The sequence below is a fragment of the Zosterops lateralis genome, assembly GCF_965231275.1.
Source record: "Zosterops lateralis genome assembly, chromosome: 1".
In the NCBI taxonomy this organism is placed as follows: domain Eukaryota; kingdom Metazoa; phylum Chordata; class Aves; order Passeriformes; family Zosteropidae; genus Zosterops; species Zosterops lateralis.
The window spans coordinates 86,969,163-86,992,052 of record NC_139762.1 but is presented as its reverse complement, the minus strand read 5'-3'; the positions used below and the strand labels follow the sequence as shown (position 1 = coordinate 86,992,052).

General features: G+C 38.8%; 1 protein-coding gene across 2 annotated transcripts in view; it reads left to right on the top strand.

Moving 5' to 3' along the window:
• The window catches only part of EPB41L4B (erythrocyte membrane protein band 4.1 like 4B), a gene marked incomplete at its 5' end in the record, with an annotated part of 164,744 nt that overhangs the window by 137,624 nt on the left and 4,230 nt on the right, over nt 1-22,890 (top strand). For both annotated transcript variants that reach the window (XM_083860082.1, XM_083860081.1), the window contains 3 exons: nt 680-818; nt 1,241-1,318; nt 20,682-20,750. In XM_083860082.1, the coding sequence (XP_083716208.1) occupies nt 680-818; nt 1,241-1,318; nt 20,682-20,750 (286 nt within the window). The remainder of the gene's footprint in view (nt 1-679; nt 819-1,240; nt 1,319-20,681; nt 20,751-22,890) is intronic.

Genomic DNA, 22,890 nt, shown 5'->3' with positions numbered 1-22,890 from the left:
GAAGGTGTAACATTCTTTACTGGCTTTCATTTAGTAGTGACAGTAGGTGAGATGGAAAGAGTTCAGCTTGACGGCCTAAAGCCCAGGGGAAGTGGGCAACCTCATCTTAAATAAAATATTTTCTCTGTAAATGGAATAAATGAGACAAGAAAAAGATACCCTCACAAAAATGTTTTTAAAGAGATCCTTTTTGGAGTCAATCAAATTCCTTTAAAAACAGTTTGACAATAGCAGCATAGGCTAGCTCCGTAATGGGTGTCAAATCTACCATTGTTTGAAGCCAATAAAGCAGTCAGATCCATGGATGGATGTCACCATATCTGTTCTTATCAATGCTGCCAGCCTCCATAGAAAAGAATAAACATTAAAGTGGAATAATATCTAGTCAGTTCATTTATGCATATATGCATAATCCATAGAAACACTACTTGCACGTAATATCCATAAAATTTCCATTTGTAGATGAGAAGTAGCTAGCCAACCCATTTTTAAGGAATCTTTAAAGGTTAAAAAAAAATCTAATTGAAAAGGTAGCTGCATTTCAGAGGGACAAGTGGAGCTTCACTTCAAAGCACTGCAGCAGATATACAGGATACCAGTGCCTCCTCTGACACAAGTGCAGTCAGAAGTCCAGTGGCATTTTCTAATGAGAAAATCTGTCTGTTTTTATCAATGGCAGTGATGAAGATGACCTTCCTCCAGCGCTGGCAGCAGCAGCAGCAGCATCAACACCTGTGTCTTCAGCATCTCCTGGGTCACAGAAAACATGTACGCCACAGACATCGGAAGGACAAACACAGGTTTCGCCTGGTGGCAAGGTAACACACAAAGAGATGAGCTTATGCCATTTGAGAGAGGGCTCAGGAAGGGTAGGAGGGAGCTGTGAGCAAATGGTTTTCCCTAGGTGGGGTAATTCTACATTTAAGAGTAGTTTTTAATGCAGAGTTATAGTAATATGCTTAACTTGTTGTGCAAGGAAGTATTTAGAGCCTGCTCCGAGAACCAGCTAAAATCCATAACCGTTTTTCATCAGTATTAGTGGGCAGTGGATCAGAATTACTCGCTTGGATTTTAAAGGTGTAAAATTATGTTCTCTATCTTTCCTGAGTAGCCATACCTGATATGTGAAATTTTGAATCCATTTGGCAATCTGTGCTTTAAGGAATTGAAAAATTAACAACAAAATTACAGAAATTAAATGGTTCTTTGTTCCAATGCTGAGTTTCTTTTTTGCCCTTAGAGTTCCACAGATGCTGGGAGTACATTTGCTTTGGAGCCAGGTGACCTCCTGATGGATTTCACAGAGGCCACACCAATGGTAAATAGTTTTAGTTTGTAACCAGGAAAATGTAGAGGTTTTCAATCATTTGTCTGCACCTAAAATGAATGGGATACTATGCAGTGTGTTAGAGAGTGCACAGGAATAAAGTAAGTTTCTTTGATATTCAGTGATCCTGAGCCTCTGTCAAACCCAGCTCAGAATTTCTGAAAATCAGTCCACATCAACAAGTGTTATGGTTGATCTTCTGAATGCATTTATTGTTGTATAACTACTTATTTCTCCTATCTTTACACATTGCTGCACTGGTTTCACATGCTTCTTTGTCCCTTTAACACAGATTCCTAATGTCATCATAATTTTGCTTTTGGGAGCTGTCTGATAAGTCACTTCTTTTTGCCACAGTTTTGTTCAGAGCTTACCTAATAGCCAATCCCAAGATGTGTTACCTGCACTTTCATGTTTCATTAGCAGAGTTCTCTTCCTCACTTTAGACAAAATTGCCTAAAATGTGTTGATTATGGACTTATTTTTTGGAGCTACATGATTTTATTTTTGCTTAAATGCCAGGGAGAGATGATGGTCCCACTGAAATCAAAATGCCTCTTGACTTCAGTGATCTCAACAGTTTCATCTCAGATTCTCACCAGATTTCTTGCATAATCATAATACAATCCTTAACTTCCTCCAGGTCATCCTGCATTGCAAATAACTCTAATGCCAGACAGAGTCCTCTGCTGTCCAAAGGCGTTTTTGCTGCCTTCTAGAAACCACAGTTAAAGCATATAAAAGGCATGACAAGGACAGCACTGCATTTTGGGCATAAATGTTTTTGTATTAGGGTATTTCTGTCCTGGGCATTGCTTTCACTACATGGTTAGGTCCTAGTTTACAGTATTGGAAAAGTGCTGTGAGGTTGTGCCTTTTGCTTCTGGGACGGTACTGTAGTTGTCTGTAAATAACTGCTTGTGTCCTGTTACCACTGGATGAGAGCTGTGGGGCTTGGCACAACACAGGCAGACTGAAACTGAAACTACCAGAATGGAGGTTGTAGCGAGGTAGGTATCGGTCTCTTCCCAAGTCAGAAGTGACAGGACAGGAAGAAATGGCCTCAAATTACTCCTTAAATTGCATATTAGTAACAGTTTGTTCACTGAAGGGTTTATATAGCATTGGCACAGGCTGCCCAGGGAAGTGGTAGAGTTGGCAGCCCCAGAGGTATTTAAAAGGCTTGTGGATGTTGTACTGAGGGGCATGGTTTAAGGGGAGACATGGCAGTGCTGGGTCGTGGTTGGACTTGATGATCTGAAGAGCCTTTTCCAACACAAGTGAATCCATGATTCTATCTAGGTTAGATTTTCTTTTTCTATATTAGTAACACATCTGTGGCTAAATTGTAGTTATCTGTTGGAGTTTACAAATAGATTTCTTATTCTAAAAAACATACAATGTCTTGCTGTGTTAACCAGAATTTTAAAAAATGAGTAATGGAGACTTCAGCAACTGACCTGCTCTAGATAACATAGGTTTGGAGGTTTTTTTCCTGTTTAGCAGAAGTCATCATTGCACACTTTTTCCTTTTCCAGCTGAGGATACAGTCATTTTGCCCTAAATATTTTACCAAATCATGCTTTCCCCTTCCCTACCCCACCACCCACTGGCATAATTTAGCAGACTGTATGTTCATGAACTAACCTTCATTGACTTTCTTGGTTTTAATATTTTGGAGAGTAGGTACTGCCCAGCATCAATCAACCCTTTTTGTTTTGTTTAACATCTATAAAGGTCAGCTTGTTCTCTACAGAGCAGGTATTGTTTACAGACCTTTCTCTGCAGTTTCACTGACTACAGGCTGCTCTCAGTTGAGCTTTGAATGAAAAGTTTACTCTTCAGGGAGAGAGGCTCCAAGCAAAGACAAGCTAAGGGCAAATGTGTAGCTTTGAGACAGTCTGATTATTTAATAGTTCTGTTGTGATAGAATGTGCTGTCTGTTATTTGAGGGTCACGGTAATGTACAGCTTAGCATCATGTTACTGTCAAGTCTGTGGTCATGTGCTGGTTTTGCATGCTGTGACCTGGCCCTTGGGAATTTGTTTGTGAATTGCACCCATTTGTTTCACCTTCAGTGGAAGGTACAGTATCTGAAGGAGTCATTCATGTGGTCTTATTTGGGGTATTTACCTGAGGTGACAGAGATGGAAGTTGAGGTTTCTGTGTAGTCAAGGTTTTCCTTCAGAGGGTCATTCAAACAGTTGCCTTGTCTTTGTTGTCTGGACTAGAAAGACAAAGGCACCTGAATTGGTAATCCAAAATTAGGTTTTGTAATTTGTTTTGGTCATAGTATATGCTGACAAACTTCCCCAGTTCACTGGAGAGCTGTTAATTTGAAGCAGCTTCAGATATCCTCTGTTCTTTTCTGTAACATTACTGGTAGAGGATGATTAATAATCACTGACTGAGTTGCATGATCTTCATTGTTCAGTGTCTAACCATTGATGCTTCCTGATGACCTTGGGTTTTATCCATGTTTTGCTGCTGTCGCTAGCAAAACAGTGGAAGATACCAAATACAGTGGAATACATCCTGAGAATTACACTTTGAAGTGGAGCTCAGAAAACCAAATTAACTTATAAAAAATGTAAAGATTACTGAATGGACTGAATTAATGGAAATCATCAGGGCTGTCATGCAGGGATGAGAGCAATCAAATTTGTCTACTCAGTCAGCCTGGAGGAGATATTGTGATATATACAAGAACCAGCTGAGCTCTAGTGGTCACTTAGTCATCAATACTTAGACTGCCAGTAACAGCAGAGCAATTATGAGACAGACTGATTTCAGGAAATCATTTTGCAAGAAAAATAATGTACATTTACTGATGCAGATTGCCTGGAGGGAAAGGTATCCTTTTCTGCTCTGCAGTCCTAAAACCCTGTGGTTTATGCACACTTCAATTAATTTTTCAGTTAGATCCTACAATTAATTGGCTGCAACATATTACTTGATGTTCTGAAAATAATTATAACATGAGCAGAAGAAAATCTTTATCTTTTTTCGCCACTCTATTGTGACTTTTAGCACCATTTAGCATCCATTTAGCTTGTATGTAAACAAGATTCAATCCCTCCTGCTTTTTTGTTTTGAAAAAGCAAATGGATTAAAAAATGCAGCATCATATATGAAGAATTATATTATCACATTAAGAGCATCCTTAATAAGGCATATTAGAATAAGTTTTGTCAGTGTAGTAGGCTCTACCTCCTCCTGCAGTTCCTCCTTGTGTTTCTAGCTTTTCTGGAACTGGAAATCAAAGTGTGAGCTTTAAGCTATTCTGTTGCAGTTTATAATATGTGTGATTTCTGCCATGTGCATGAATGCAGAGCTTGTCTTGTTTAGTTACAGAACTCTCTGTCTTAACATCCCGAATGAAGGTAACAGCTGCTACATCACACTTGCAATACCTTCTCAACCAAGAGAGAAAGCTGGTGTGCACAAACTTCCATTTGACCTAAAGGAGTAGGACAAAAGAAAGAAGAGTTTTATATACAACATGGAGCTATTACTAAACTTAGACTAAGGTTTGTAGTGCAAGGTGGATAGGCTAGGACTAAGTCATGATCACATCTGAAGAGGTATCAGAGAGCAGTAATTTACAGCTGGCTATGTACTTTCAAATTATAGGTTATCTCATGCTGTATAAAGTGAATAATTTTCTAGAGCTTCATCTGCCATCTATTGGTGGAAAACAGAAAGAAAATTATTTGCCTATTTAAAGCTTGTATAAATTAGCAATATGATAGTTTAAAAATGAAAAATAAATTCTTTCAGTGTAATGCAAGATATTTTTATGATGAGTTGGAAACAAGTATGTCTATTTTAGTGATAGCATTACTAAGGTATGCAATCCTGTTCATCCAAAGGGATCTCACTTAGTCTGAAGGTGAACAGAATTTGATTTATTAGCATCCACTGTTTTGGAAATAAAATGAAGCTAACCAGGTCAACAGTGAATCATCTCAGGTGGAAACTGGGAGAAGTTTTTGTGTCCTGATAGAGGTGATAAAACATCCCTGCCAACTCTCAGTAGATAGTAGATAATGAACAAGATGGACTGAATAGAGCAAAATAAATAATATACCTTTTCATTCCACTCCCCTTTAATGTTTGTTGTATTAATAAAGAAGAGTTAATTTCATTTTTAGTTGCTAATTTTTTATTACAATTTTGCAAAGTTGCAATAAACCACATAACAATGAGAAATGAGTTTGGTGCTTCTTGCCTCTATTTTGAAGACCTTTTCACTTTCTGTGCAAAGCAATTTTTCAGTGGAAAAGAGGCAAACATATCAAACTCTAATACTCCATAACCAGTCCTTATGGCATTGAATTCTAAACAAGAGTGACTATAATGTTATTCAAGACTGATATTTGATAAGAACATTAGCATATATCTACTATCTAACTGGCTGAAAGTATAGATCAAGTATCTCTGCATACCTCCAAGGTATTTAAAACAGGTCAGTCAGAGACAAATTAATAAATGCTTTACTTATGGTGAACTGCATACTGAAGAAAAAATAGGACTCTTGAAGACTGGGTGATGTATTTCAGAATTAGAAGCTTTCCACTTTTACATCTTCATCACAAAAACAATAACAACAACAAGTTTCTTAGTATAAGATGAATTGGATGCCATAACTACCCAATGGATTCAAAGGGAGACATTAAAATTGCTATTTCCCAAGCCAGCTTCTCAATTAACAGTATTTGCACACTCAAACTTACATGCAATGGCCAATTATGAGCAAAAATTTTGAAAAGAAACAGTTTGTCTGTTACACATAGGAATAAGAAGTAAAAGGAGCAAGCAGGATGTCAAATGCACATTTATTCCCAGTTTCAAGTTCATGCCCTTTAACTCCATATTAAACTAAGAAAAAGCAAAGAACAGCAATTGCTAAAGCAAACAACTTCAATACAAAAAACTTGCAGCAACAGGCAATAAATCTAGTTCCATGTGAACTCAAGGGATACTCGAAATTTACTCATATTGCAAAGGACTGTTCTTTTCTGCTGCAAGAAAAGGGCATCAGCTGGAAGAGAACACATTGCAAAGGGGTGCACCATAAGGCTCAGTCAAACCGAGCACGACACATTTCACTGGGGATTTGCAGGAAGTGCTCTGGGGCTTATGCAGCATAAGGCTCCTGGGAGCACACAGCTGGAATCGAGCAAATGCAGGTTACCTGAGCGTCATTTAGGTTACATAAGGCATGTCAGTAACCAGGGATGGGACTTAGAACATTTTAGAATCATAGTCTTTGGGCAACCAGATAAATGGATGAATACCTAAAGCATTATAAATAGGACTTGTGACTAATATGTAGCTGTACAAACTACAGGCCTTTATGGGTGGATGCCTCTTTCATAAGCAGTCTCTTGAATTACTAACAGGCAAGATAACTGAGTGTCAGGCTCAGAGACAGTCCCTTGAATCTTAGTTTAAAATTCACTAAAATGCCTAAAATTATTTGACTGCTACTTAGCTATTTAGGGATTTGATCCTATTCATCCATTAAAGAATTAGTCAGTGAAGTAAAAAAAGAGACAGTCCTAAAAGATGAACTGTAAGCTTCTACGTTTACTTTTTTATTTTTCTTCTGTTTTAAGTAATTTAAATTCATTGGCTCAATATATTTTCCCCCGTTATCTGTACGCTGAGCAGAACAACTTGGTGCACTCTGTAGATATATGACAGATGATTCAACATTTCTCTATTTCTTTAACTAATTGAAAGTGAATTCTCCAAAAAATAAAAAGATCCACGAAGAGAAATCCATTGCTGACTTTGCACCTGTGGAGCCTATGATAAATTGGATATGGTGTGTATATGAGTAAGAAAAGGTTCCAAAAATAGGGAAAGGTTAAACAGAAAAAAGTTCAGGCATGTATTGTCTAATTCAATTTTAAATAATTCAGCTTTTAAATAATCAATGCCCACTGGCTAACATTTTCTAAAACTTGAAAGAAGGTAAGATGCAATGTCAGAAGATAGTTTGGATCAAGAGGGCAAAAGCTTTTCCATGAAGAGATGATAAATTCTGCCATGTACAATTATTTTTTGTCATCTTTTGTGCTTTTTAAGATGCTGTCCTTACCATTCTCTGGGATTCCATGTCCCTGCTTCATAGTGGTAGAAGTTATAAAATGTGCAAATGCCTATCAGTAAATCTGGTTTCTGTCAGATCATGCAAGGAGCTGGTCCTGGAACTTAAGAGTTTGGATGAACTCCATAGGAGGCCTGAGCAGATGGGATCTCATTTGAGAAGATATTTACTCCAGACAAGTGGAGGATCCTGTACAACCTGTGTGCCTGCAGAGAGATAGAATCAGAAAAATGCTCTGTAGCTAATGACTGTAAGATTGTTGCACAGTGGTGGGATGTTTGCTGTGCCTGTATGATGGGTGGTTCAGTGGCCATTTCCAGACTTGCCTAAGAAGCTGGAGGACTGAGGTTGTGGTGTCACAGCTGCACATGTAGCTCCTTCTGTAGATGGGTGCTGGATGGTTTAATCCGTCCCAGCTTCCTTAGTGGGGCTGAACACTAACCCTACAAATAAAATTACTTAGCTTTAGGTCAAATCATCCATGAAACCCTGTGGTTTCACAGATGGCTCTCCTAAGGACTGTAGGAGTGATAAAGTACATTTGCAAGCAGTGTAGTTTTTGGAGTAGTACTCCAAAAGGTAGTACTGTGGTTGTTGAAATTACTTTAAAGTTTGATCAGTTTATGGGAGGGAGCATAGGATGTGCTTGACTGCAGTAAGGTGACTTGAGGCCAACTGACAGGCAAGGTCCCAGGGAGTCTGCTCCCTGATGATGGAGAGCATCTTCCAAACACCACAGACAAGGCAGTGCAAGACTGTGTGCTTCTCCTTTTGTGCAATTAGTGCACTAATCATTTTTAGTCCGGAGCTTTTCTCAGTACCTCTGAAGTGACATAGATTGCCACCACTTCAGCAGTGTTTAGGAAAGTCAGAAAACTTGAGGGCCATGAACATTATTGAAGATTAAAAAAAAAAAAAAAAAAAAAAAAAAAGAGAGAAGCAGCAGCAGCAGAGAAAAACTACCAAAAATCCCTTTCTCCTGCCTCCTCAGAAAAAAGAAAAAGGAATCATTCCATGTCAGTAGCAGCTTTTTCTTTTGCTTGAAATCAACATCAGAGTAACTGAAAGGAATCAAGTAAATGCAAGCAAATAGATTTTAAACCAGCTGGCATCTACCTCCTACAGCAAGCGGAGAAGGCAAATCTTTAGCAAAGCTTTTATAACCTGTATATTGTTGTAAATCAGGTCTGATATGTTCAATCATACTTTTCCTCAGCATGTTTTTTATTTAAGATTATTGCTTTACTTTTCAAGCAAATTTGTTCCATGTTCTGAGCAGCAATAAGCAGGTGTAACATCTGCCTAAGAAGAATAAAAGTGAACAATACATAGACAGGGCTTTTCAGACACAGAGCATAAAGCATCATCTTTTTGTACTGGCTGAGTCTCCTCTTGCACTCTACAGTAATTAATGTGATACAAAAATGCTCACCTTCTGTGCAAAGACTGAAACCAGGTATGTCTTTTTACATTTGCTCCCAATGAGACAAGTAAAGTGATGAAGCTATTATGTCACAAAGACTTTTGAAAGAGACATATTGATCACCTTCCTTTTGGCCTGAGATGTACATTATTCCTTTTGTCTCAGCAGCTGCTAAGTTCCTAATTCCTCTTCTTCACTGTGATTAGTGACAATTGCATTTAGATTTCAGTGAGTTACTATTGTGTGTTTGTTTTCTTTCCAGCCATCTAATGAATTGATATATGTGTAATTCTAATTCACATTTTTCCAGTGTGATAACAAGTGTGATACTAACAGCTTGGCTGCTCTGTGGAATTTCAATTGAATGTCTCCAAACCTCAGCAAAAAATGGAAACATCTGCTTTCTGAACTGTTTTTTGACTGGCTGAGTGACTCAACTTGTAAACCACCAAAAAGATCAAGTAAACTTTCTTTTTATTTGCCACACAATTGAATAATCAGAACTGATAGGAAATATTTTTTTCTTCTTTGATTAAAGTAAAATCTGGTTGTCTATATTTTCCTTTCAAAAGCCTGTATTTTGGACAATATCCTGAACTGAATGTCAGAGAGTAGTAAGAGGAGTAGATAGAAAGATCAGGCCAATTTGAAATTAAATAGTGGTTCATTTTCAAATAATGTTGGGTTATTAATTTCAATGAACTCATGTTTCCAACCAAAATGTCATTTCTGTATTAGGCACTAAAAACTGCACTGACAAAGTGCTGATTGAAACCTTTTAAACTTTACTTTTTAAGTATAGAGAAAATTGAATCAGCACCATTTCTTTTGTAACACATTGAGTTTGAATAATTAGGCATTTTCTGATGAGAATTCCTAAGCAGTAGCTGTCCTTTTTTAGGATGAACCATAAGTGGTACATAAGTGACCAGAGATTTTATCTTCTGGCCTATACTGCTTTTTGCTGTTATTCACAATAGTGGGCAAGTGCTTCTACTGAAGCATAATTTATATTTAATTTTCTGTGGTCTGTCTACTAGCAAGCAAAATCAAAACAGAAATACAATCATTGCCTTGTGAGATTTACATCCAGACAAATCTTTTGCTATGACTTTATACAGAGCTCAGTACAAGTCTTATAACTCAGAGGAATGGCAATAGGAATAACCAGTAAGTCAAACTGATAAAATTGAAGTTTGCAAAAACCACAGCACACCTATGGTAATTCCATGGTTCTGTGCCTTGTCCCAGACATTGTATATCATAGAAGAAAATTGTAATTCAGTTGTGGGAGGAAGAAAACAGGGGTTCCCTAATTCTAGCTTATCATGGTAACTGGATTGGAAACCAATGAACCTATTAGGAAGGGGTCCCTTCTGTTCATTATCCCTTATATGACCCTTTGAAAAAAAAAAAAAAGCTAAATTGTTTTGAGCTGAGGAAGAAAAATTCTACAGAGGTAGATATTCTATACAACCATTTAAAGCCTGATTAACAGAAAGCAGTTCTTGCATACTTCTCAGAATTATTCCCTGGAATTTGTCCACAAAACCATCACTATGGAAGAACTATCGATTTATGGCTTGCTTTATGGTATGGCATTCTTCTCATTTTCAGCAAACCAAGACCAAATGCCCCTACTGTCTAGGAGATACAGCTGGTGAGTTCAGGAAAGTGAACCTCTATAAAATTTATTTAGGAAGTTAATGTCATTTGTTGGTCTTTTGTCAAAATTTGACTAGAATCTTGCAAGTGCTCCAATGCAGTGGAATATTACCTGGCCTCTTCTGGAGAAATATCAGACATTGCCAGGATGGATTGTGATGAAAGAGCTGCCCCTGCCATCTGGCATACACACCCAGCCATGTGCACATGCTCTGCTGAGAGCCCTGTTGGCAGTGCTGGAGATGGAAAGTCATGTGCCTTGTCACAGTGGGCTTCCCACCACCTGAATTTGTGCACGATTTGGCACTCATTTCATGCTGCATCCAAGCTGAGCAAACTGTCAAAATTTATAACCATGAAGCTCAAATGCTCACATATGGATAGAATCCATATGTTTGCATCAGTGGCTGAGCACCCCAGACTTCAGACAAAGCTCGTTCTCTTCAAGATATCTGTAGTCAGGAGAGCCCATGTTTGTGTGTTCCTCTAAAGAAATTTAGGCCTTCAGATCTCTCCTGTCTTGCTGCTACTGGTTTGGAGTAAGGGTTGAAGAAACTGTGCTTTCTCTTTTCTTCCTCACCAAGAGCAGGAGTGGTGAGGCAGTGTGAGTAAAGGCTTTTCTTTACACCTGTAGTGTGGCTCAAGTTGGGCATATTCCTGCACCAGGAACAGTTAGTTCCCAAGCTCATAGAGAGCACACTCAAAAAGCACCAGGCATAGAAAGACAGGCAAGAAAAAAACCCTAAAACCAAACCAAAAACCAAGATCCAACAACAAATCAGAACAACACCCTGCATTCACTCTTCTGAAAGAAAAGAGTGTATCCTGGGTTTTAGCCTGCAGCTATCCCAGGGCTCTTGAGAAGAAATTTAAAAGTAAATGCTGTAAACCCCCTCATTTTTCTCCAGTTATGAATTTGACTGGACCAGGTTTTGCTCCTCTTACATTTTAGAAGACTTTCAATTCTTTCTGAATTGAAAGATTTAACTATAATCTTTCCAGGGACCACAACATGAGCAGAAGATCCCAGACAATAATATTCCATCACCACACGGTGCTGGAAAGGGGTCTTTGAGGCAGTGATGTTGGAAATATACTTTGCAGGAAATCTCCAGCCCCACTTTGGTTTGCCTGTGAGCTCCTGTTAGGATGGGCAGAAAGTCAGTGACTGGGGACCAGGATCTGCTTATGACATGTCATTCATAGTGTACTGCTTCCCTTGAAGAGGTGCCACAAGCAGACCTCTGGGGAGAGGACTGTCATTGTTTGGCCTCGCTCTCATTTCTGTTTTACTTTTCCTGCTCCCTGCAACATTATAATGTTTTTCAGTTGTCTTCACAGAGATGTCTTTAATAATGGATCCTCTGAATCTTTTGCTCAATAAAGAAAATACAGGGAAGCAGGGCTCTGCTCAAATGATAGAACAGCCTTCTGTCATTGAAACTGCTGTCATTCCTGAGCCAAGCAGAAGAGTTCTGTACTTGTGCTCTTGGTCCAATCAAGATATTTGTTTTGTAATTAAGGATGGGCAAGAGTGTGCTATGTGCTACTAGCCCTAATTGATCTGTATTATCCCTTGGCTGGGCCATTCTCTTTGGACATGGGCCATACCTGGGTGCAGTCTCAGACTCAGAGACTGGCTTTTAGGGTAACATCCCACAGACACAGAGGCATCTGCTGTGTTTTCATGGCACCGAATTGGCAAAGTATTACAATGCAGGTGTTTGAGTCTGTATATGCCTAATGAGCTCTTTTGTTTGAACACAACTAGATTTTACTTGTAGTCAAGTATCTTTGTGTTGATTTAATCCTTGATGTCTGGCAATATGAATGATTCATAATTAAGGGTGTGACTTTATGAATAAATAGGTTTTTATTTATAACATTTATCACAAAAGATTTACTAAATATGGGATTGAATTTGTCCGTGCACAAACCTTAAACCAAGCAACACATTGCTCCTTATAGACTTTCAGCTTCTACTCCAGCTGGTCTTTTTGATAGGATCAAATAGTTCTGTATCCACTACATCTAAAGAAGCAATGCTCTGCTTCCTTGATGCATGTTGGAAAAGGTGACATATTATGATGGGAAATTGCTAATGTCTTATAGAAGCTTAAATCACTCAAAAGAGTAGACTTTTAGAGTAGTGAGACTTTTAGAGTAGCTGCAGCACAGCACAGCAGTCAGCACTCTTATGTGTACTTGAGATCATAATTCTTGGGAGGTCACTGAAATTTGTAGGCACGTGCATAGATTAGGGCTGTGGTAGTCCCTGGGACTGGTCACATGCTGAAGTTGAAAATACACTCAAGTGTCCTTCTGTATAGATATATAAATAGTGCACCAGTTTGTAATTTTAACACTTTTTCTGCAGCTCCCCTGACTTTTATCTACCTGTGCTATTCTTTTCCTTTATAATAATGAACTGTATAAACTCCTGGGGATTTTATCAGAGCTCAATAGCCCAGAAAAGTAGGACAGAAAATTAGTGCAAAGTATTTCTTACTATCCTGACATTCAAGGAGACTGTGATGGGTTGAATTTCTGGACACTTAAGGACTTTCAGCCAGCTTTAGCTCTAACACAAGTAGACATTGATTACAGTAGAGAGACAAACTATTTGTTTATGTTGGACTAAGGTCAAGCAGTACACTGTTTGTGCCAATCTATCATAACTTCTCAAGAGAGGAGTGTGATCCTGAGGGTTATAAAAAAGTGCAGGTGTGTTATGTTGTTATTAATCAGCCTTTGTGGGAATGTTCATGGGTTTGAAGTCTCCGTGTTAGTAAGTTGTAGTGAACTAACAGTTATTGGGTGATGAACCATCAGTGTCTATACTTAGAAATAATCAGGTGTGGTGGGGGCTGAGGTCTTCCGTCTGGTACAAAATACAGTCTTCTTGCTGGCAGTGAAATTGGGAAGTATATGGTTTACCTGGGGCACTCTCAGCCGGCAGGAATCACAACACTCATTTCCTCCTCTTCATGTTATCCATCTTTAGTGACTTTCTTCTGTGAAAACAGCCTCCATCTGCAGAGATGACACTTGATTTTGTTGGCTGTGCACGTGGTGCAGGCACCTGCCACTGGATCATCGTTGATTTCATTGGTAAAAGCCAAGGGACAGCAAAGGTAACTTTTCATTAGCTGTCCCAGAAATGCAACTAATGCAGCAACTGTTGGAGAGCAGCCATATACAGTGGGTACCTACTGCTTTCTGTTTGCTTCCTTTCTGTGTTTTAAACAAAGACCAAGCAAATGCTGCAATCTTTAGTCTGCATTTTAGCCAACACACCAAGACTGTGACATCACTTGGCCTTGCCACATTTTCCTCAGGGGATGGTGACTGGGCTGACAGCCCATTCTGTGGTTATGTTCTGCTTAAGCTTGCTCGCCTTCGCAGCACCAGTGAAAGAGTACTGAAAATCCTGAAGACTGTGAGAGCATGGACACTGTCTTGTTTTGTCACACCTGAATTGTTCTTATTCTGTATTCTTTTGAAGAATGTCTTCTCAAAAATATTCACAAGGCACAGTTATGTTGTAAAAATGATCCAGGACATGCATTTTCTTCCAATGTGCTGTAGAGATGCTGGACTGATTTAATAACACTGTTACCATCGTCCCTCATGCTCTCCCAATACCTCTGGAATCCCTTTGCTAACAACCCATAATTACAATCTTTAGAGTGAAAATCTAGAGTGCTTGATCCCTAAAGGCATCATGAAAATGATATTAACACCAACAAAATTTGTAGGGCTGTCCTTGCAAATTGTTACAGAAGTTGACATGAAGATTCAGGATTACATCCAGGGCATCTTAACTGCTGTGATTTAGGTAGACCTGCTTGCAAATAGTGTATGGTTTATACTGCAGCCACAAACTACTATGCATAAAGTATCTGTGAAATGCTATAACTGCAGCAAATCCAAGCTTTAGCAGAGACTGCACCTTCTACATCTTCTACTCCCATGAACTCCCTTGACATCTGTTTGGGAGACAGAATTCACTGGAGCACAGTCAGGGAGCCACGTAGCCACCTCCTGACAATGCCTCTGTCTTAGGAAAGATTGCACAAAGTCCCTCTAAGAGGGAGGAAAATACATGATGGAGAGGAAAGTACAAGCAGCTGGTGAGACATCGAGAAAGAGGTGTGTGCTGCCAGGTCATGTTCCAGGACAGGAGGACTCCACCTGCAGCAAGATTCAAAGAAGGGCTGGTGTACATCCGTGAGCAGAGGAATGGCAAATTCACCATTTGAAGGGGCTCAAGAGAACTTGTCTCATCAAAGATACTGTGGGACCAAATGGAGTTTTCAAAGTGGAGCTTTTTCAGTTTACCAGAAGGAATTGAGCAGTACCTGTGGGGAGGGGGACTTGAATCCAAAGATTTGGATTCACTTATGTTGGTTCTTAGGAATCAAGGAATATTCTTGGAAGTATTTCCTTGAACTCCAGACTCCCCTTGTTTTTTGCAAGATGAGTGAGGGAGACCCAAATACCAGATGGAATGATGAGGGAGATTTTCCAGTGTTGTCTCCTCAGAGAGAATAAGAGGGCAGGGAGGTTCGGAACACGTAGCTTCTTCCTCCCCTGCTTAGTGGCTTGTGCAGAAACTCCTCCTCTTAAGAAATTTCTCATTGGTGGTTCAGGGTGTTTTCAATAATATGTTTTTGCAGAAGTGACCTCTTTAATGAGTGTGAACAAAATCTTTCTGCTGACACCAACACCTGGATATCAATTCAAAAATTAAAAAAATCCTGCATCCCATGAAAAGAAGGTGGCCTGTAATGCAACATGTGTGCGATTTACACCAAATATGGTTCATCAGGGCATTTAGTTCACACAGCTTTTTCCAAGACTAATTAGTCAATAGTATTGCTGATTTACGTTTCTGTCCTGTTGCAAGTTTGATGCACTGTTTTGGTCTGATTTTCACCCAGTACATCCTGGCAGTGATTATGCCTGTCATGCTAATTATGTTGCCACATGAGGACATGAACTGGGGTTGAAATAATCCTAGTGTTTGATCATTTGAGTCTGGAACTGCTCCCACTCAAAAGAATTTGTTTGTCCATATAGATATTGCATGTGAAAAATACCAGAAACCCTTTGGGTTTACATTTCCTGCCTCAGTATTCATTTCAGCTGCTGAAATGGTATGACAGCAGACAAGGAGCTTTACTGAAAAATAGTGGAGTCTAGAACCACACTGATTTTGAAAACTAGGCCTAATGCTTAACTGGTATTTTTAAAATCATATCACATATCAGGACTGGGAAATGCTAGTGTAATATCCTCTAGACATTTCAGCTGATGTCCTTTTCTAATTTGATGAGTAGAAACAAGTCTCTGTGCTGTATAGATATGATGGTATTTAACTTACATTGTGTATTTTGAAATAAAGCAAAACAGAGTTCTCCCCTGGCTCTATGTGTATCCTGAGGGCCTTATTTATGACACTGCTTCAGGCATTAGCTGCTCTGCCTCTTCTTGCTGCAATGCATGGGAATCTAGTGAAGTGTTTGGCCTAAAGTCTGTTTTCCATCTAGTCAGTAAATAAAGTGACAGTGCAAACCCACTGAGATCACAGGTCTTCACCACAATGTTACAAATGTCTCCAGTGGAGGTGCAGGGGATGGCAGTGAAGCAAACTGTCAATGGCAGAAAATGTTACTGGACCTTTGTGGAAGGATGGTTGTAAGGGAGCAGATCCAAATTGTACCCACTTCTCTCAAAAGTAGCATTTTTTTGCCAGAGTGAGGACATTTGTAATATTCCATTGTGATAGAAATACCAAAATAGCTGATTTTATATCAATTAACTCAACAAAGTACTCTTTCTTTATCTCCTTCTACTTCCATTTGTTTTTTATGAGAAAGTTCCATTTTTTTCCTCCTAACTCATCTAAAAGGTGTTTCAGGAATGTGGAATTATATTTACTGAGATTTGAAATTTGATCCAGAAGAACCCTTTGCAAAAAAACAAAGAAAAGGGGAAGATTCTTGTCCTTTTGTCCTTTTCCTTCCTTCGCTCTTCTTCATTCTTCTTTTCTATATAAATATCAAGGAAAATCAGTGCTGTTAATTCTTTCTGGTTGTGGCAAAGATTCCTTCAAAATATGTTACTCCAATGAACAGCAATAATGCAAAAACAATCTTTAAGTACTAGCAGAAAATTATCCACAGAGGAAATAAATTTTTGCTTTTTTTTCCCCACAAAAATCATTGTGACTGTTATATCTGACTGGTTTTCAGATTTTTCACTTTAAAGATTACTCAACCTGAGACTATGCCGATTTTTTTTTTTTTTTTTTTTTTTTAGTCAACTGTTCTTTTAAGCTTAGTAAATTTTCAGCTTGCCAAGCTAAATATTCCAGACAAGGAGCTACTTGTCCAAAGTAGTTCTGCTATGGTAATGCACCCTGACCTTTCAAGCAAGGGGCATTTCAGGTTATGAAACAAGCCCTCAGCATGTGAGGTGCTGCTGGAATGCCAACCTTCTTCACTCCCCTTTCATGCCATGCCCCTGCGACCTGACAGTTACTCATGGGGCCTGCCTTAAAGGTTGTTTTATGGCTGTGACTGTGGCTGCACGACTGTTGGCACTCCTGCAGAGAGAGCAAGTGTGCTTGAAATCAAGTTTTGTACTTAAAAGCCTGTCTGTGTTGTTAAGGAGAGTGTAGCTCTAACCTCTTGATGCTCATGATATTTCTGTAGCCTCTGTGACACCAGTTAGTCCCTTTTGCTCCCATGGAAGAGCCTGGCTGTACCAGAAAATGCCCATCTGAGCAATGTGAATGAGATTGATGGAGCAGCAATCCTGCCATGACTGGAATTGTGCCCAGCTGTAGACTTTAAAGATGTTACTTGTTTTGTTTCATGCCAAAACAGACAGAAAAGCTCACTCTGGTCTGTAGGCATCCACACACTGACAGCTACTATGTTTTATTTCTCTGAGCAGCTAGAGTTCAGCTACATGAGATCAACCTGCTCTTGGAACTGGCCCTTCCTCTTCCCTCTTCCTTTTCCCTTCATGTGTGCCACCTCAGGTAAAGCCTGCAAGCTGCTGAGGGTCTCCAGATGCTTGAGGAACTGCAGTTTTGAAGTAGATTGTAGAGTTGGCTCTGCCCTTCCTCCATTCTCAGTTCCCAGCTGATGTCTTTCAACTGGTGCTGCCACGACAGGGAGAAGAAAGCACCCTAGAAAATTTAAGAGTTTGGTTCTTCCATGTGAGTTAGGAGATATTTAAAGGTATGGTATGTCTTCTTCCTAGGGCAGGGAGAGAGGCTGTGTGGGGAAGACATAACATTTAGTTTCTGGTCAGGGAGTTGTTTTACTTTCTGAGCTACTCAGAGATTTTTGACTTCATGCAATAAACTCAACTCCAATACAAGGATAAGGAAGAGACTCACCCATGATGCTGTTTTTGTTGTGTGGTAGGATGAGAATCACAGGCTTTTCTTCCTCCTTCCAGGTCCTGGCAACTGCTGCTGCTGGCCATGGTGAACATGCAGGACAGTTAGGTCAGAGTAGGCAAAGTATATTTCTGGCTGAAGAGACCTTTCAAATTTCCAAAACAAGTTTCACTTAAACCAGTTTTTCAACTGATGCTTTCCACACTGTTGTGTCCCCATCCTGCATATCCTCTGTCTGAACAGTATTCTTGAATACCTTTTTTCTGCTATTGCATGGATTAGGATGTTGTACCAACTTGCTACTCAGAGGAGCCAAGCCATTTATAGTTAAGAACTTCTTGCCAATGCTGAAGAGGCAACAACAGTTTTGTGTCTCTGCCTTGCCTACGGAAGCTGGCAGCAAAAATTTAATCAAGGTCTGAACCAAACTAATAAAACCTGTTGTGCCTTTTGAGTAATAATGGCCTGTTCTCAGAGGCAAAAAAAAAAAGATGGGGAAAGAACGTGTAAATGCTAAAGACTAAGCAGGATGGTTTCTGTTTGTCGCTCTTAAATTTAACACAAGTGTGGGGTTTTTCCTCTGTTCCCTATTTTCTCTTTCCACTTTGTTTAAAAGAGCAGAAATTGAGGGGTTTATAATCCAGAGAGCCTTTCATTTGTCAACATTTTCCTATTCTCAAGATTTAAAAAGCACAGCTCCCCAAGAAAGGGACTCACACTGATAACTAAACCAGATTAACCATTTCTTGCCTTGTTTTCATACATAGGCTGGCCTCACACACAACCACAGACTGAAGTGCTGGTTTTGCACGAGGGTATTCTGCATGGCTGTGGGTCACAGCATGTGATCAGGCTGATTCCTGTTTTGTGCCTCTGCTCCCAAATCTCAGTAGACTCTCCAGTATTCTGCATATTTTTTTCTTTCCTGCATCCAGTAACTGTGCTTCATTTCCTTAATGAGAACAACCAGCAAAATTGGAGAGATTTTAGCTGTGGGATATCAAACTCATATCACACACAAAGAACCTGCTTCCCATCCCTGTTTGGCTTTGGATCAAAGATTTTATTTGTAACTGAGTACACTTGTACTTTGTACTGTAACATCATATTGTAAACCCTTCATAACCTGAGATTGTCAGCCTGGGCTCATGGGTATTTGCTGTCTCTCAGAAGAGTGAGACATGCTACAGCTGTCCAGATTTGGCTCTGGGTATAATGTAACGTAACAAACTCGTGAGGAGCTATTGTGTCAGTCTAATGAATTAGGTTCAATCAGCAGTGCAGAAATACTTTGCTAACAGGCATGAATATAGGACTGTGAAAATTCCTTTAATAAGTTTGCATAGAAAATTGTGATTTGAAATAATTTCTCCTTCGCAGAGTTGTTGGTTCATTTACACGTGTGTAATTGATTTACAAACACCTTTACTTTGTTAAAAAGTTATTTACATGCTTGACAGTATCTTTGCTATCCACACTCCTCATGTGTAAGAAGCCTAACAATTAATGCTAAGCTTGATTCTACATGTTTGCAGAAGCAAGCCCACAGAGAGCTGTTAATTTCCCTTGGTAGCCTTATAAGCCAATGTTTCTGCTATTTTATTTGCAAAATAAACACTGTACATTTACTTAATTATATTTGATGTCATAATTCCAGGTTTTTATTTGGCCTGCAGGGGCTCAGGGCCCTCAAGGTAGCTTTCCTCATTATTAAACAACAGTTGTATAGCTGTAGTTAGTAAATTATGATTGAAGACATGCATAACAAACCAATGCACAGCAGTTTCTGTAATAAAGTGATAAACACACCTTTACAGTGAAAAAAATGTAATTTTCCAAAGGGAAAGCATGATGTGCAGTTCAAAACTCAAATGTTTATTTACTATTTTGTCCTCTCTGAATGAATGAATAATCATATCTGCATTCTAAAAAGGAAAGTAATGAGAAAGAGCATTCATAATGAAGTGGGACAGAGATTGTTGTTGCTTTTAATACATTTTTAATTTCAGCTAATATTTGAAACTGCTTTAAGGGCAGATGTGGCTTCCAATAGGGTCTGCTCACACCAGTGACTATATCCTCATGGACCAAGCCCTCTCAGCAGATGGATATGTTGGTCTCTCTTCTCCTTGTTTCCATGCACTTTTCAAAAAACCTACAATGGTCATCCTTCATCCCCAGCCCTCCACTCAACACAGGGGCTCCTAGCTGCCTTAAACAAACAGTTGTCCCCATGGTTTTTTAATATATGATTTTCTTTTGATCCCACCTTGCGTGATTGTTTGTCTTTGGTAGCAACTGTGTAAGTGAAAATTTGGAAGTCTAAAATATTTAAAGCACAAGTTCTTTAGCCAAAGTTCCTGTACAGCAAAATTTGCTCCTGCACTTCATATTGCATATCATGAAATGTAGTGCTGGCTGAAAGAATCACGTAATCATACTAATGACAGAATTGGAAGATATATTGTATGCAACCAGCTCTGTATTTGCTTAACATATTTAATTACATGGTAAAATTAATTTATTAAGTTTTCATACTTATGCTTTGACTATTCATCATCAGGTTTCTGTATGCATTTTTGGAAGCGTCTTTTTTGGGTGTGGTCCAAGCACTGCTGAACTGCTCTGATTTGTTGGATATGTCACTGTAGTTGCAATGCTTTGCTGCTTTTTTTTTCTTTTGCATTTTTATGCTCTGAAAGTAACATCTTTTTCTTTATCTTTTTTAAAGATAAAGACATTCCCTGCTGATACATCTAATCCTTTTTTCGATCCCTTTACAACAGTACCACAGTTTTCTGTAAGTAGAACATGCAACTAAAAAACTGTGTTTTAACACAATTCCAACTGATTTATTTAAATGTCAGAAATCGATGCACTAAGCAGTCCTCAAAAAAAAAAAAAAAAAATTCCAAGTAGAAATTAAGAATACAAAACAGTTAAATATTCCCATTATACAAAACTTTGCCTGTGTTCAGACATTGCTGCTTACTAGACAGAGGACTAAAAGTTAAAGGTCAAGGTTCACCACTAATGAAGTTGGTCCCAAGATGTTCATTTCAGGACTGTAGAGGATGCTTGTGAAGCTCTATAACATCTTCACAGGGAGCAGTAAGGGAATGGGAAGACTTAGTCCTCTGTCTAGCAATTGCATGGCCTCCTGCCTGAAACCACCTGCTGTGCCATCACAAAGAGAGCCCTGATTTTCAGTGAATTTACAGCTGAATTTTAAAGAATTATAGTTAGTGTGTGAATGACTACAATGGTATCCTTGTACAAACTCCCATGTTTACCCACAAACTTGAATCCAATATTGAATTTCATTCTTGTTAAATTTTCACAGAAGATGTGACTCAGGGATTTTGGTGAGGTAAACTAGATACAAACAGAAAACAATTATCTGACAATTCAAAAAGTAAGTATGAGCAAAATCTTGCTTTGGTGGCAGAGGCATTATGTAATAAGTATGACAAAATAACTCTGAAAAAATTAACTACTCGTTAAGAAACACTCTTCTTATAAACACTGTAAAATGTCTTAAAATTTTAAAGTTACATTTGCAAAATGAAGCATTTCAACTTTGACATTAAATTTTACTGGTTGCAGCAATCTATGTCTGGCATCTAATCCAAGATAAGTAACTTCATTCACTGTTGGGTCATGTGAAGGTTCTGTCTGTATTTAATGATTTAAAGAAAGCTTTTCTTTCACAATAAACCTGATAATGGGCTTTTATGTAAATGTGTTTTTTCTCCAAATAGGTATTTTAAAGCCAGTGTTAGTTAGCCTCCCCAAGCTGTTTAAGTGCCACAGCCGAGCTCTAAACGCATTTGAAAGTATAAAGAAATGCCACAGCAATGTTTCATTATGTCAGCCAAGTCCAGATGGTACAATTGTGATAAAAGCTAACCCAAAGTTACAGTGCTTGTGTCTTTCACAGTATTATTTTATCTAAGCAAAATGATGTGCCCCCCAAAATAGCTTTCCCACTAATTAGCATTGATTGTCAGATGTTATTTTCCTGTCTCTGACAGTTAGGATGAAAGCAAAATTTAGGAGGGCTATATAACATATATTTTCATAACTGAAGGGTCAGAACTCTAAAATACAAATGGAAGGCATACTGATATACTTACCCACAGAAATTTCTATATTGCAGAAAATGGCTCTTTCATGGCAAATTCAAATGTTGAATTTTTGGTTTGCTCTGTCAGAAGAAAAGAAGCAAAGCAGAATTCAAACTAATCTGTCTAGAATCCCATCTTCTCCCCATAGATTTCCATTTTTCTGGGTAGGGTGGAGGGCAAGATCGGGATCATAAATATTTAAAATACCAATAAAAAACTAATGATGTATGATCCATCACATGATGCCATACATTCATTTTAGTGAGTTATGTACAAATATCTGTGGCAAACAAGCAGCTACCTAAAGGACTGCACAGAGACAGGGAAGCAATTAGGAGGGTTAGGTGGCTTTGGTCCTATGTTTCATGGCCCTGTGTCCCAGCCCAAAGGGAGTTGTCTCTCCACAATAGCATTTCAGATCATCCTGATGCACTGCTGAGGGCTTGAAGAGAGCTACATTTCAGGCAGGAGCTGTAAGGGAAGTGTAGCTAGGACTTGCAGGCAGATCTAACTCTGAATGGTCTCCAGGCACACATGAAGATGGTAATGTTTGTTAATTGTTTTCTTTTGATGTTGTTGTTTCCTTTCCTTGCTTGCCCTTCCCCCTCACTTTTTATTTTTTTAATTTTTTTTTCTTGGAAGAAAACACTGAAATGTTATTAAGCAGGATAAGGATTATGAATAGTGATTTTTGGAAGACTTTAACTTTCAGCTTCAAATTTGGTGCTGTATATGCAGTTGTGTTGATTTGATCTGATGAAAAATCAGATGACTTACCTGGAATGTTTAAATATAAGCTTCAAGCCAGGAATC